This window comes from Labeo rohita, chromosome 16 (genome assembly GCF_022985175.1).
Source record: "Labeo rohita strain BAU-BD-2019 chromosome 16, IGBB_LRoh.1.0, whole genome shotgun sequence".
Classification (NCBI taxonomy): domain Eukaryota; kingdom Metazoa; phylum Chordata; class Actinopteri; order Cypriniformes; family Cyprinidae; genus Labeo; species Labeo rohita.
This window is the reverse complement of record NC_066884.1, coordinates 29,777,461-29,791,735: the sequence shown is the minus strand read 5'-3', so window position 1 is coordinate 29,791,735 and position 14,275 is coordinate 29,777,461. Positions and strand designations below refer to the sequence as shown.

The 14,275-nt window shown below is 40.7% G+C and overlaps 1 protein-coding gene across 6 annotated transcripts in view; it reads left to right on the top strand.

Annotated features, from left to right (window-relative positions):
* triob (trio Rho guanine nucleotide exchange factor b) overlaps positions 1-14,275 on the top strand; it is a 144,750-nt gene that overhangs the window by 85,230 nt on the left and 45,245 nt on the right. For all 6 annotated transcript variants that reach the window (XM_051132388.1, XM_051132386.1, XM_051132390.1 and 3 more), the window contains 7 exons: positions 1,215-1,381; positions 4,237-4,356; positions 5,970-6,161; positions 11,605-11,754; positions 11,859-11,973; positions 12,152-12,267; positions 13,839-13,961. In XM_051132388.1, coding sequence (XP_050988345.1) covers positions 1,215-1,381; positions 4,237-4,356; positions 5,970-6,161; positions 11,605-11,754; positions 11,859-11,973; positions 12,152-12,267; positions 13,839-13,961 — 983 coding nt within the window. The remainder of the gene's footprint in view (positions 1-1,214; positions 1,382-4,236; positions 4,357-5,969; positions 6,162-11,604; positions 11,755-11,858; positions 11,974-12,151; positions 12,268-13,838; positions 13,962-14,275) is intronic.

The window sequence follows — 14,275 nt, the reverse complement described above, 5'->3', positions numbered from 1 at the left end:
AATGATCCACATCTGTTTTGTTGTTGTTGTTGTTTAGTGATAGTTGTTCATAAGTCCCTTGTTTGTCCTGAACAGTTAAACTGTCTGCTGTTCTTCAGAAAAAACTTTCAGGTCCCATAAACTCTTTGTTTTTTAATTTTGTGTATTTGAACACATTCCAACAATGAGTGTATGATTTTAAGATCCATCTTTTCAGACTCAGGACAACTGAGGGACTCATATGCAACTATTACAGAAGGTTCAAATGTTCACTGATGCTCCAGAAGGAAAAATGATTCTTATTTTGATCTTATTTTGGTCAAATAATTAACATTTTGCATATTCTGTAAAGTTTTGACTTCAACTGTATATGATCCTCCACCATTCTCCTTTCATGTTTATTGCAGCCTCTCTAATGCCTATGTTCTTTAATCTTTGTCTTGTCGGATTGCTGTCTTGGCAAAAAATCACAGGTTGAACAAAGTCTTCGTACTAAAGACTTCTCAAGGATTACCAACATATCCTGCCTTTGAATGTGCTGCTATTTCTTATTTATCCAGTTGGGAATTTATTTTTAGTGAAGGATTTTTTCTGAACTCAGATGTTTTAATCTAAAGTCAAACATTTAAGGTAAAACTCAGGAAATATATAATTGTTATATTTTAACAGCATGAATTAAATCCAACACAACAAATGCTACAATGGTAATAATTGTGTTGCAGATTAAAAAAATATATCCTTACTTTGCCATATTACCTTAATAAAAACGTGTGTTTGCTGGTTTTTTTTGACCATTCTGGTCATTAGAATTGAATAGGAACTTGTGTTTAATTGTCAGACAAAGAGTCACAGTGCAAAAAAGGCAAATCATTAACATATTATAAACATTCATTCTCCAAATCTCTTGTCATTAATATAATATAATATAATATAATATATATTTAATGTATTTTTGTTTACATTTACATTTAGTCATTTAGCAGACACGTTTTCAAAAGCGAATTACGGATGAGGACAATAGAAGCTTTTAAAACCAACAAAATAAATAAATAAATAACAATAATAAAAAAATGTTTTATAAAATATGACCTAATTATGTTTTTGCCGGGCTTTTAGAGCTGTCAATAAAGGACAAGGACTAAATCCATTTTGACAAAAGCTTGATTTATTTGTGTCAGGGAAGATTGTGTTACAGTTCTGCATTTTTCTGTTTTAATGTGTTTTTGTGTGTCAAGGTGTGGAGTTGTTGTGCGACCGTGATGTTGACATGGCAACACGGGTGCAGGACCTGTTGGATTTCCTGCATGAGAAACAGCAGGAGCTGGACGCAGCTGCAGAGCAGCACAGGAGACACCTGGAGCAGTGCGTGCAGCTCAGACACTTACAGGCCGAGGTCAAACAGGTAACATCTGTCTGTCTGTCTGTCGGTCTGTCTGTCTCTCTGTCTAACCATCCAGCAACTCAAGAACTCAATCAGGCACATACATACATGCTCATCTAGGCATGGAGTTAAATTTCAGATCATGATACAGCTTTGTCAGCGAAGAACAAAACAACCACTGTGTGATGTGTTCTTTCTAACACACCTCCATATTTAATAAGCGTCATGATTAATTCTACAACAGAGATTTTATTTTAGAGGTGGGAATTTCCTCCGTCTGTACCTAAGCAGTGACTCATGTGTAATGAATGTGGGATGAACTGAGGTTAAAAATCAGACATTACCTTGTACACTAATATCTCTGACGCCTTGTTGCATAGCTCGGGTTTATTACGTTGTCACACAATGTAGCTTTTTGTGATGTAACTATGATAGGTTGTCTTCCTCCAGTAAACAATGATAATTAAGTAGAGAATGATGATTAATTAAGCACATAATATTTTAGGCAGTGCCATCAGTATTATTTCTTTCACAAGCAAAGATACATGGTTCCGTGGGGCTAAAGACACACCATAAGGAAAACATGATTTTTTTTTTAGTACTCCCATAGTGTATGATATCGGAAAAAAAATATCTTTTTATTGAACATTGATGGGACAACCCACAGTTTGTGAGGAGAGGAATCATAAAAGTGGTTGGTTTGTTTAAAAATCATATAAATGTGTGAGATAGCAACGAGGTCCTACTTCACAACCCTAGGGTAAATAAATGTAATAAATGACAAAACTTTAAATATGAGGATTTTAATATAAACACAGTAATTATCTCTAAGGCAGACACCTAAGTAAAATTTTTAATTTAATAACACTTAATTGCAACTCACATTACCAGTCATTATGACATTACATTATGATCAAAATATAATTTGTTAATATTCAAATAGCTAGAAGCTTGATTTTTATATGTACGTATGCATTTGAAATACTTAATTACTATTAACTACTGACCTGTTAAGCGTTATATAATTTTTAACAATTTGTTAATGTAGCCATCTTAATATTGAGTGAAGTGCAGGGTAATAGTTTTGAATCGTAGCTTTGACTACATACAGGGGCTGAACGGAATCAGAGCAGTTTTATAGCGCTGGACACGCTTAAAATCAGAAGGAAAAACTAGGCCAGGAGGAGCAGCTGGTAATCTCATTTCATCCTTTCATTTATTTATTTTATTATTTATATATTTATTTTAGTCTGGACTGCTCTAGAGGAAAGAAATGATTAGAGATGTCGAGGAGCTGGGACGCCTGTGTGGTTTAAGGCCTGACACGGCCACAGTGTATTTGAGTGGGTGTGCGGTGGTTAGTAGGCATGTAATCATGTATTTGGCTTTACAGTGAAAATGTGTGTGTCTGTGTGATAGTTTTCTTTGTGTTTATTTACGTTTATGCAAGAAGCATAGTTGTGTTATCTGTCACTGGCAGTGTATCAGCACTAAAGCAGGTGTGTTAAGTGTGAGTCAGTGTGTCAGGAGACAGCATGGAATTTAGACCTGAAGATGGAGTCAAAGAAGACATCTGTCAGCACAACAGTTTAGACCACACTACAAGTTTACATGTACATGTACATGTTGTAAGTTTTCAATTTGGCGTAAAAGGCAGCATTGTACACTTTATACCATTTTTCCTTTTCAGTCAGTTTATGTTAGTCATGGTTTATTGTAAAAAACTAAGAAGTTAGTTTTAAATTAAACCTCTCTGACATTTAAAATTAAACAAGCTGTTCTTGTTCTTGTACCTTTCCTGTATGTAATCGGCCACAATTTTGATTGGCTAACCATTCTGCAACTAAAATGTGTATTAATGACCTAAATCAAGCCACTGTGTAAACTGAATGTACATACAAAGGCATTGTTGATAATGGTATATCGCGATAATGGATATCACAAAAGTTATAGACATCTTAAAAAATATTAAACATAAACAATATTGTCAGTCAAATTTATCTTTGTTTATTTATTTATTTATTTATTAAAAAATCACACCATTGCATACAAAAGGAGCAATTACACAGAATAGCAAGCAGTTTGAAATAACTTCCTTCTGTGATGTGATGTGACGTGATGTGGCGTCTTATTACAGAATGAGGCAGAATTTGTATTATTGTTTAGTATTGTATGCAGTGATAAAGGGTATAGCGTTGAGTGTAAATAAAACATTTTGGGTAAAAACAGAAAGAAACGTTTTATTTTAAATAACATACAATAATCCATACGTTTTATCCAAGTAAACACACTTTTAAACTAAGCCCAGAGGGATGCGAATATAATAGAACATAAAAAGGCAACATGCAACAGGTTAAATTAACATTTCCCATTTCAGCAAAATAATTACAACTTACTTGCTGTACAATGGCAGTATCTGCAAGATAATAGAAATGGAGGTGGGTGAACAGGTTGGTGGTATTGCCTCCTTATGCGCTCACTGTTGATTGGCAAGTCCTGCAGAGTGGGGTGATTAACAAGCCATTTTTGCAGAATCCAAATAACTCCATGCTGGCTAGCTAGTTTTTTGAAGTGTGGTTAGAGTGTCTCGTCTGTCATATCCGATGACCTACATTGGGATGTCAGCCGGATAGGGGTTATTCTTTTTTGTTAAATATCACATTTATTGCCAATCCTGGTATATTGCAACCCCTCTAATTAACACAATAAAGGTATTTAATTATTTAAATCATGATTATCATCAATACCCGTATACAGCGAAACCCCTACTATGGAGCTTTTCTTTCTAAAAATTAGAATATGTTTACATAGAGGATAGAAAATTATTTATTCTTTGACTTGCCCCTTTGCAAATGCACTGTGTATGTGTGTTTCAGGTGCTGGGTTGGATCCGTAATGGGGAATCAATGCTTAATGCAGGTCTCATCACAGCCAGCTCTCTACAGGAGGCAGAACAGTTACAGCGGGAACATGAGCAATTTCAGCATGCTATTGAGGTACCAAACAATCTTTCACAAACAACACACATTCATTAGCATATAAATGTGGATGTTTAATAGACATACCATTTTTGTTTTGTTTGTATTGTTCTGTTTGTATGTTCCTTATGCTAGTCTGCATTTTGGTAATACTTTATTTTATTGACCAATTCTCACTATTAACTTGTTGCTTATTAGCATGCAATTTACTGGCATATTGGCTGTTAATAAGTATTTATAAAGCACATATTAATGTCTCATTCTGCATGAACATATTTTACAAACCTTATTCCTACCCCATACCAAAAGTCGTAGTTATTAGTTAGTTAAAGGAAAAGTCCACTTCCAAAACAAAGATTCACATATAATGTCACCCCCTTGTCATCCAAGATGTTCATGTCTTTCTTCGGTCTTAAAGAAATTATGTTTTTTGAGGGAAACATTTCTGCATTTTTCTCCATATAATGGACTGATATGGTGCCCCAATTTTGAACTTCCAAATGGCAGTTTAAATGCGGCTTCAAACAATCCCAAATGTGGTTGTAAACGATCCCAGCCGAGGAAGAAGGGTCTTACCTAGTGAAATGATCGGCTATTTTCATTAAAAAAAATACAATTTAAATACTTTTTAATCTCAAACGCTCATCTTGCCTTTCTCTCCCTGAACTCTGTGTATTCTGAGTCAAGACAGTTAGGGTATGTTGAAAAACTCCACTCGTATTTTCTCCCTCAACTTCAAAAATCATTTCAAAATCATCCTACATCGCTGCAGAAGTACTGACACAATCATTGCAAAGTGAACATGCAAAGAAGATCAAACACCCTTAACAAAAAAAGTAAATCAGCGATATAGGACGATTTTGAAGTTGAGGGAGAACATGAGATGGGAGTTATTCGACATACCCTAACTGTCATGAACTGGAACAAAAATAGTTCAGGCAGAGTAAGACAAGACGAGCGTTTAACATTAAAAAGTATATAAATTGTATTATTTTTATTAAAATAACTCATCGTTACGCTAGACAAGACCCTTCTTTCTCGGCTGGGATCGTTTAAAACCACATTTGGGATCGTTTGAAGCCGCATTTAAACTGCATTTTGAAAGTTTAAAATCGGGGCACCATACCAGTCCATTATATGGAGAAAAATGCTGAAATGTTTTCCTCAAAAAACATAATTTCTTTACGACTGAACAAAGAAAGATATGAACATCTTGAATGACAAGGGGGTGAGTACATCATTTTTGAAAGTTGATTTCTCCTTTAATAGTGAGAATTGGTCCCCAAAATAACATGTGATCAAATTTTTTGCTACAAAAATATTTGAACTGGCATTTATTTAGCATTAGTTGTTACATCTTTCTTCTTACGGTTGTCTCTTTGAGACACTAATATATAAATCATAAAAAGTTATTAATAATAGTAAATGATCTCAGGATGTCTACAGTTTTTCTTGTCAAATAATTAACTCTTAGTTTTCAAAGAGAGGTTTTAGGCCAAAAGAGCAAGGAAATCTGGTTCTCCATTGCATTAATATTTTTAAATATTTCCTACCAATTTCTGGTCATTTTCACTTTCTCTTCTCATTTTTCACTTTCTCTTTCATTTTCCTCATCTTCTCCTTCTATCCAGAAAACCCATCAGAGTGCATTGCAGGTGCAGCAGAAAGCAGAGGCTCTTTTACAGGCCAATCACTACGACATGGACATGATCCGTGACTGCGCAGAGAAGGTGGCGTCTCACTGGCAGCAGCTCATGCTGAAGATGGAAGACCGCCTCAAACTGGTCAATGCCTCAGTGGCTTTCTACAAGACATCAGAGCAGGTCAGTGAGCTTGTCTTGATAGTGATTCTTTCAGTTTTGATCTCTTGTTCATTAAGTTCTACTATTGGCAGACATGTTGAAATTTCATATTTATTTTGCCTCACCAACTTGGTGTTTTCTCAATGTTATAAACATTTTTTCTATCCTTTCTGATGATTTGCATATATGAAGGGAGCTAAAACATGTTTTGTTTAAACATTTTATGTTCTTTATTGTTCTCTGTACCCTGTGAATTTTTTTTTTGTAAACAAATTAGTCATGACATACAGGATAAAAAAGTCCTTATTATTATGAAATAAAACGTCTCGGTTACAACTGTAACCCTCGTTCCCTGAAGGAGGGAATGGAGACGTTACGTCAATACTGATGTATTTGGGGTCCTACTTGGGGGCCCAATCACCTCCGAGCTTAAGAAGAAAAAGCCAATGAAATTGGCGAGTGGAATTTGCATGCTAAGCCACTCCCCCGTACATACGGGTATATAAGATGGCGGCATGCATCCACTCACTCAGGTTTTATGCTGAGGAGCCGAGAGACATCCCGGCATCCAGCGCAGTTCAGGATTGTGGCAGGAAGGATGTAACGTCTCCGTTCCCTCCTTCAGGGAATGAGGGTTACAGTTGTAACCGAGACGTTCCCCTTCAGTCGTTCTCTACGACGTTACGTCAATACTGACTTATTTGGGGTCCCTCTGGAAAACGCCACAATCATGAACCGCATTACGTAGTTGAGGAACAAATGCTGACAGGCAAGCGTGTCAGGACAAATGAAGCTCAACCCGTAACCTTCCCAACGCCCTGCAAGCCAGATAATGAGCCCACAGGGGAGCCAGGTATCTGAAGCAACCGTTGGGGGGCGGAGCACAATGACAAATTTTAAAGCCATGTGGAGACTAGTGCAATAAAATACCCTTTTTTTTTTTTTAAGGATATTAGAGGGAACACGGTGAATAGCCGTGGAGAAATGCTAGAACATTATGCCACAACCTTCAGGGGGCGAAGAAGACCCCCTGTCAGAGGACAGACTACTCCGCTCTAATCCGGACTGCGGGGCAATGGAGGGCCCAGAGTTCACTAGGGGAACAACTGGGAGAAGCGCATGGATCCGAAAGGAATGGCGCAGCAAACCGACACCAAGCTGTCCTCCCGCCAATTACCGGCGTTAACCGCATTACACTGGAGGACACAGCTCAGCGCAAGGAGAATCTTGCACAGTGATGGGTGTCGTCCGGCCCGCAGCTCCAGTGTCTGCTAGAGAAGTGCTGTGCTCCATGCCTGGGAGGAGTACCCTACATAGAGAGGACTCCTCCAAGGGGGCACAATTTCCACCCAATTGCCAACTTCTGCTTGAGGACAGCATTCCCCGTTTTTCTGCTGACCCGTAAGCAAACAGAGCTGCTCGGAGCAACTAATGCTCCGGGTGCAGTCCAATAACGTGAATAGCATGAAAGAACGCAGCAACACTAAGGCCGGGTCTGCCGCCGGAGGAGCTTGCAGGTCCACCACCTGAACCCTGGTGAGAGGTGGGAACCCCGGGCACATAACCAGACCGGGATCTCAAGAATACGTGAGAATAGCCGGACCCAATTTAAGGCACGTTCCATTGAAAAATGCATGCAGGTTCTCCACCCTCTTAATGGAATTGAGCGTGATCAGGAGTGAGGTCTAAGCGACCGAATTTGTAGCTCGACTGATCCAAGTGGCTCAAAGGGAACACTCCGTAGACCTAAGAGGTCCATGGAGAGACCCAAAGAAGGGATAAGGTGCAATCCTAGAAGGACTTATCCCCCTGCACCCTTCAAGAACCTGTCGGTCAGGTGATGCCTCCCTAGGGACAACCATCCACTGCATTGTTTTTTTTTTTTTTTTTGCTATGCCAAGATGGCCGCGATGAACATTACAGTGGAGGGAACATCCTTTGCTCCAACTGCAAGAAGGGAAGCACAACTCTGACCAAGCATCAACAGAAAGCCCTCACCTCAGAGCTTATGCCTGCCTCATAGAGGGGACACTAGCCTGAGTGATAATATCTACCACAGCCTGAGAAGGCCAGTGAGGTCTTGCTGCTTCCCATCCAGAAATCAAAGGTACAGGTTCACAGATCGGGATGCGGGTGCCAGATTGTGCCCAATCTGAGAAGAAGGTTCTTCTTCAGGGGAAACTTCCTGGAAGGGGCTGTCACTAGGAGAATGGGTGGCAGCAGACCCAGGTTCCTGCTGGGTCAGAAGACACACAGGGTTTGTGCAGGGAACCTTACTCCTGTTCGTAGACCCCCAGCTGTGTGCCTGGTTCACCTGATCAGGAACAAGCCAGCAGTCGAGGACTCAGAGATGAGCTGGGACCCAGGTGTTGGGAGTCGCCATTCTCGGGAAGAGTTGCTTTTTTTTTTTTTTTTTTTTTTTGCAACTTGACTCTCTAAAAAATGAACAGCATGCAGCAATATTATCCCCAAGATTCCAGAGGAAGAGATGGCAGGCAAGTTGCAACATGCGACGGGAGCATAGACCACCGCAGCAGTAGGTGTATACTACCGTGGCTATGGTGTCCAATGGACTAGCGTGCGCTTGTCCCGCAGCATTGGTAGGAACCAGCGGAGGGTAAGCACTGCTAGCAGCTCAAAGCGACTAGTGTTGCTGCAGTCGAGGTCCTTTCCAGGAGCCCAAGGCTGCCTGCCCTTTGCAAATGGCACTTCAGCTTGTGTCGGAGGTTTCCAAAACAGCTGCCTTGAGCCTTGACACCTGGTCTAAGAGCACAGCTGCCCGTAGGACACAGGGTCTGACCAGTGGCTGAGAAGGTGGCAACACTGAGGGGTTTCCAACCCAGAGTGTGCCATAGTGCCATGCCCATCTCAGGATCCAGTCGTATATTCTGTGCTACATGAAACAGCCGAGCAGACAAACGCGACGCCATGTGCCTCAGGCCTCTGAACGTTTAGAGGGACCGCTGTCCTGTGACTGTAGAATGAGGCAGTTCAGCACCAACTCTTCCAGCTGACATGTCTTGACCGGTATCCATTACTCCATACCAAGAAAAGAGGGAGCTCAGTTTTTTTTTTTTTTTTTTTTTTTTTTTTTTTAGAGCTCACCCTTCTCCTGGTTGACCCGAAGTCCCTGTGGCTGAGGGAGGACCCGTACTGATACGTCTGACCCCTAAAGCAGGCCGGAAAAGGATCTGCGTCAGGGCAATCAGTGCATAACAGCACGCGTCCTTCAGGTCGAAGCAGTAACCCAATCCTGGCGCTGAAGAACAGAAACATGCGGGGGTTTTTTTGTTTTTTGGAATGGCTCAACCCAGAAAGCAAGCATCCCGAGGCAGCGCCAGGCTGCTAAGGCAGACCCTTTATGGGATCCACGTTCTTTTTCCACTAGAGTGCGAGGAAGCGACGCATCCTGTATCCCTAGTTAGACGGCGAGACCATGTGTTGAGCCTGGGTGTGAGGAAGACCTGCGTCACTCACAGACAAACTAAACATGTTTAAAGAAACCCAAAGGACAAAGGGAAAAATGCTGTTTTATTGAAGGGGTGGGTACCTACTGACCCATAGGTCAGAGGCGGAAGCGGTAGAGAACACCCCTGTTTTACCCAAAGGCATTCCCAGAGCAATCCTCTAATCCCTGGGTAGTCTGCATTCAGGAAGCCCCACTCCAGGCAAGGCAACCCAAAGGCAGACTGTGCCTCCTAGGTGTGGCCAGTTCAACACCCCCAGACCCACCAGGTGGCGGAGCAGTTTCGCACGAATGCACCGCAATCGCACACAGGCAGTTGAAAAATGCGGCCCTTCCATGGGCACTCCAAGTTCTTTTGCTGCGTGAGAACTGCCCAAGACCGCTGGGATAAGTCCTGGACAGTGTCGCCAAAGAGGCTGGCCTGAGAGACGGACACCAAGAAAGCGAGCTTTGTCAGTGTCACATGTCTCCACCAGATTCAGCCAAGATAGCACTTTTAGGCTATAAAATGGACATCACCTGACTGAGGGACTGCCCCGAGACTTTACAGTCACAGAATGCAGTTCCTGCATCAACCTCGAGTCAGAACTTCCCTCGTGCACACTCTTAGGGCAGAGGTGGCATGGCCTGCAGCGCTGTGAGCCCCGCTATACAGCCGGAGCTGGCAGACGCTTACAGGCTAAGCGAGAGGCACGGACAGACCCGCCAGGTGGCGGCGCTCACAAGCACGAATGCACCGCAATTCACGCAACCACCATCACGGGGAGCTGCTCAGCAGAATCTCTGACGTCAGAAGACGACAGCCCCTCCACTGATGCGGCGATAGACATGTTAACTTACTCATAAGCACTAAATGAGACGCAAGGATCGCACTAGAACGAACCGGCTTCAACGTTCAGAAACTCAACGGTAATATGCTGAGAGTAGCCGGACCTCCACGGGGACTGACCCGGCGGAGCAATCCAGACTATAAACGTCAGGTCTCCCATGCTTCCAGCCAATACAGCCTCGGGAGTCCAGCGACCCACGAAACTGGAAAGGGTAGAACGCAAAGGCGGCTTACATATTAATGTAAGCCATGACGGAGCGTAATGATGGGCATGCCCACGCAGCGTGAGCGCAACCCATTCACAAACGCCATCTCAACATACCTTTGTTTACATCCCAGACCTGTGAGACAGCGATTGTGACCACCATGAGGAAATAAGGAAACTATCGCTCCCTAAAAGCACACGATCGGAACGCGTCTTGAAAAAGACACTCTCAACGATCGTGTATGCTGTAGGAAATTGCTCTTTTAGGCTGGATTGCCCAGGGGAGGACCGCAGCACTTTTAGCACTGTTAGCGCAGCAGGGCGATCTCTCCGCTGGAATGCAAAGAAGGGATTTTCCACACAGCCGAGAAATTCCCGCAGCGATGAGGGTATTTTCTTTCTTCTTGTAGAAGCAGCTCACAAAGCGATCGGCTCCGAAGCAAAAATCTGAGTGAGTGGATGCATGCCGCCATCTTATATACCCGTATGTACGGGGGAGTGGCTTAGCATGCAAATTCCACTCGCCAATTTCATTGGCTTTTTCTTCTTAAGCTCAGAGGTGATTGGGCCCCCAAGTAGGACCCCAACGTCGTAGAGAATGACTGAAGGGGAAGATTGAATTTATAACATACAAAGTCATAACTATGGCATAAACATTCGAAATCATGACATAAGTAGAAGTTATGGAAAAAGTCATAACTGTGACAAAAATTGGACTTTGTATTAATTATTATTATGACTTAGTGTTGCGTAATTTCAATTTTTTATTTTACAGTTATGACTTTTTGTCATAATTTCTACTTTTTATGTCAGTTTTGACTAGCCTCATGATTATGACTCAGTGTCTCATATTTTTTACAATGTAATGATTATGACTTGGTAGCTCATCATTTTTTTTTTTTAATCTTATCATTATAGTATCTCATAATTTGGACTTTTTTTTCTTATGTGTTTTCTTATGCAGGTGTGTAGTGTGCTGGAAAGTTTAGAACAGGAATACAAACGAGAGGAAGACTGGTGTGGAGGTACTGATAAATTGGGACCAAACTCAGAGTCTGATCATGTGACACCCATGATCAGTAAACACCTAGAGCAGAAAGAGGCCTTCCTCAAGGTACTGAGCTCATAAGTATCATTTTTATCATGACATTAAAAATTTGGTGCAAATTTACTCATAACTGACTCTTCTTTTTTTCTCTCTCTTATTCTTGTCTGAAGGCATGCACACTAGCAAGACGCAACGCTGATGTCTTCCTCAAGTATTTACACAGAAACAGTGTGAATATGCCGGGAATGCTCGCACATGTCAAAGCCCCTGAACAACAAGTCAAGAGTAAGACTACATCCTCTTTTAAAAACACTTTTATGACTGGATTATTAAAACCAAATATTAAGCCACATTTTGTACTAAAGTTAACCGTTATTCGCTATTTGATTAGCATTATTATATTGTTATAACTGCAGGGTTCACATGTGTTCTGTGTTTCTGATTTTGTTCCTTTGTCCTGCAGACATCCTGAACGAGTTGCTGCAGCGGGAGAACCGGGTTCTGCACTTCTGGACCATGAGGAAGAGAAGGCTTGACCAGTGTCAGCAGTATGTGGTGTTTGAACGTAGTGCCAAACAGGTCAGTACTGGTTTAAACCAGGTCTGAATCAGTAAAAAGGCAGAGCTGTGTACAGATAGTCTAGTGGAACCTGCTTTTTGACTCAGACAGAAAGACTCTGTTTGTGAGGAGGTGCACCTAAGATTGAAGCAAAGCCGTAACTTGATATGATGATAATGTCACCGCACTTTCTTCCTTGTACAGTCAAAACCAAAATATAGTGTAAAATGTAATAGGTAGGTAATCCTTAACAGAAAATAAAAAACAAATTGGAGAGAAAAGAGAAAGATTTCCTTACAGCCCTTGCAAAACCAAAGGTTTATTAATTTGGACACAACTCATCAAAAATAAGATTTATTAATTGTAAGGTGCACATTTGTATAAGCATCTTGTACATACATTTATAAATGGAAAGATCATTTTTTAACAGCCTCACATCATTCAATTAATGCCATTCCCTGAAAACTAAAATGGTGATAAATGCTTATTTTAATGCAATGCATTGGCATATTTGTGTGCAGTATGTATCATACAGTCCATACAAATGTCAAGGTTTAAGAAAGAGTGTAGGAATATATCATCTCTTCGCTTTCATCAAACATCAGTTTTGCAGACAGAATTTTATTCTTCAAACCCTACCGTCTATTTGAGATCAAATGATTTTATGTCACACACAATTGACTGGAAGCCGCCACAGACCACAACAAGTATTTCTGGAGTCTCAAATAACAGAACCATGTCAGGTCAAGCATTCAGTGGTTTGTGTGACTGCTATATAAACCCAAAAGAGGTTCAACTGTCATGTATTACATATTTGGAAAAAAGTGTACTGTATTTGTAGCTCTCACCAGCACTTCATTTATATTTTTGCCCTATTATGGTGAAAAAGCATATGCCTAAAAAAATAACTGAAAAGGTTCTCCTAATGCACATTTTCTGAAGTTGTGTAAATTGTGTCTTTTACATAATTACAGTGTAGGGTTTCAGGAAGTCTGCGGTACTGGATGGAGTTTCTCGCTTCATTCTGCATTTAAACTCTTAGTAATAGAGAGAAAGGACTCTAGTTTGACCACACAGTGCTCTGCTGCAGTACTCAGAGTCTTGTGTCCCAATGTTCCCCAGGACCTTTAATGAGTGTGGCCCATAAAGTCCTCTTTGAGACTCGGATACATCTTGTCAGTGAATAATAGTGACAAACCTGCACACAATGCAACCTGTTCTGAAATCAGTTACATTTAAAATGATATGAAAACATGAGAGAGTTTCCAAATGCATGAGAGCACTTTTAGAGATCTCACTCCCTCTTGTGGACACATGAGAGTATAACATATACACATTCATGCCCACACAATGGCTTTTTTATATCTTTGTCCAGACTTGTTATATCTATTGTTAATAAAAGCTAATTATAAATTCTGTAAACTAAACCTAACCTTGAAGACATCGTTTTGTCCCTTTACTGCTATTCTTTTAAGGCTATTTCCCTCACTCCCACAAGGTTAAAAAAACTCTTGCACAAACGCACATGCACATATTCACATTTTATACTCTAATCATCTTATTTTACTTGTCGTTTTGAATTTTTTCTGCAGGCTTTGGAATGGATCCATGATACAGGAGAGTTTTACTTATCCACACACACCTCCACAGGCTCCACTATACACCACACACAGGAACTGCTAAAAGAACATGAGGAATTCCAGATTACAGCCAAGGTATGTCTTAATATAGGGACAGTTTGCTTTCCTATTTTCCTAGATGCCTAGAAACTAAATCATAACGCTTGTATATTAACATTTTGACCATATTCTGTTGCCCATTTGTTGATATCATTTACTCTCTCTTGTGTTTTCAAACCTGACTTTCTTTCTTTATTGCAACAGAAAAGAAGAATTATTTCTTAATGTCTAGAGTGCTATTTTATGTAATTTTTTTTAGGCTGTCAAGCATAAAAAGGCACCATAGTAGGCCCATATGACCTGTGTGGGATTTTGCTAACTTTGTAATGCTAACAGATGGAGTTATCATA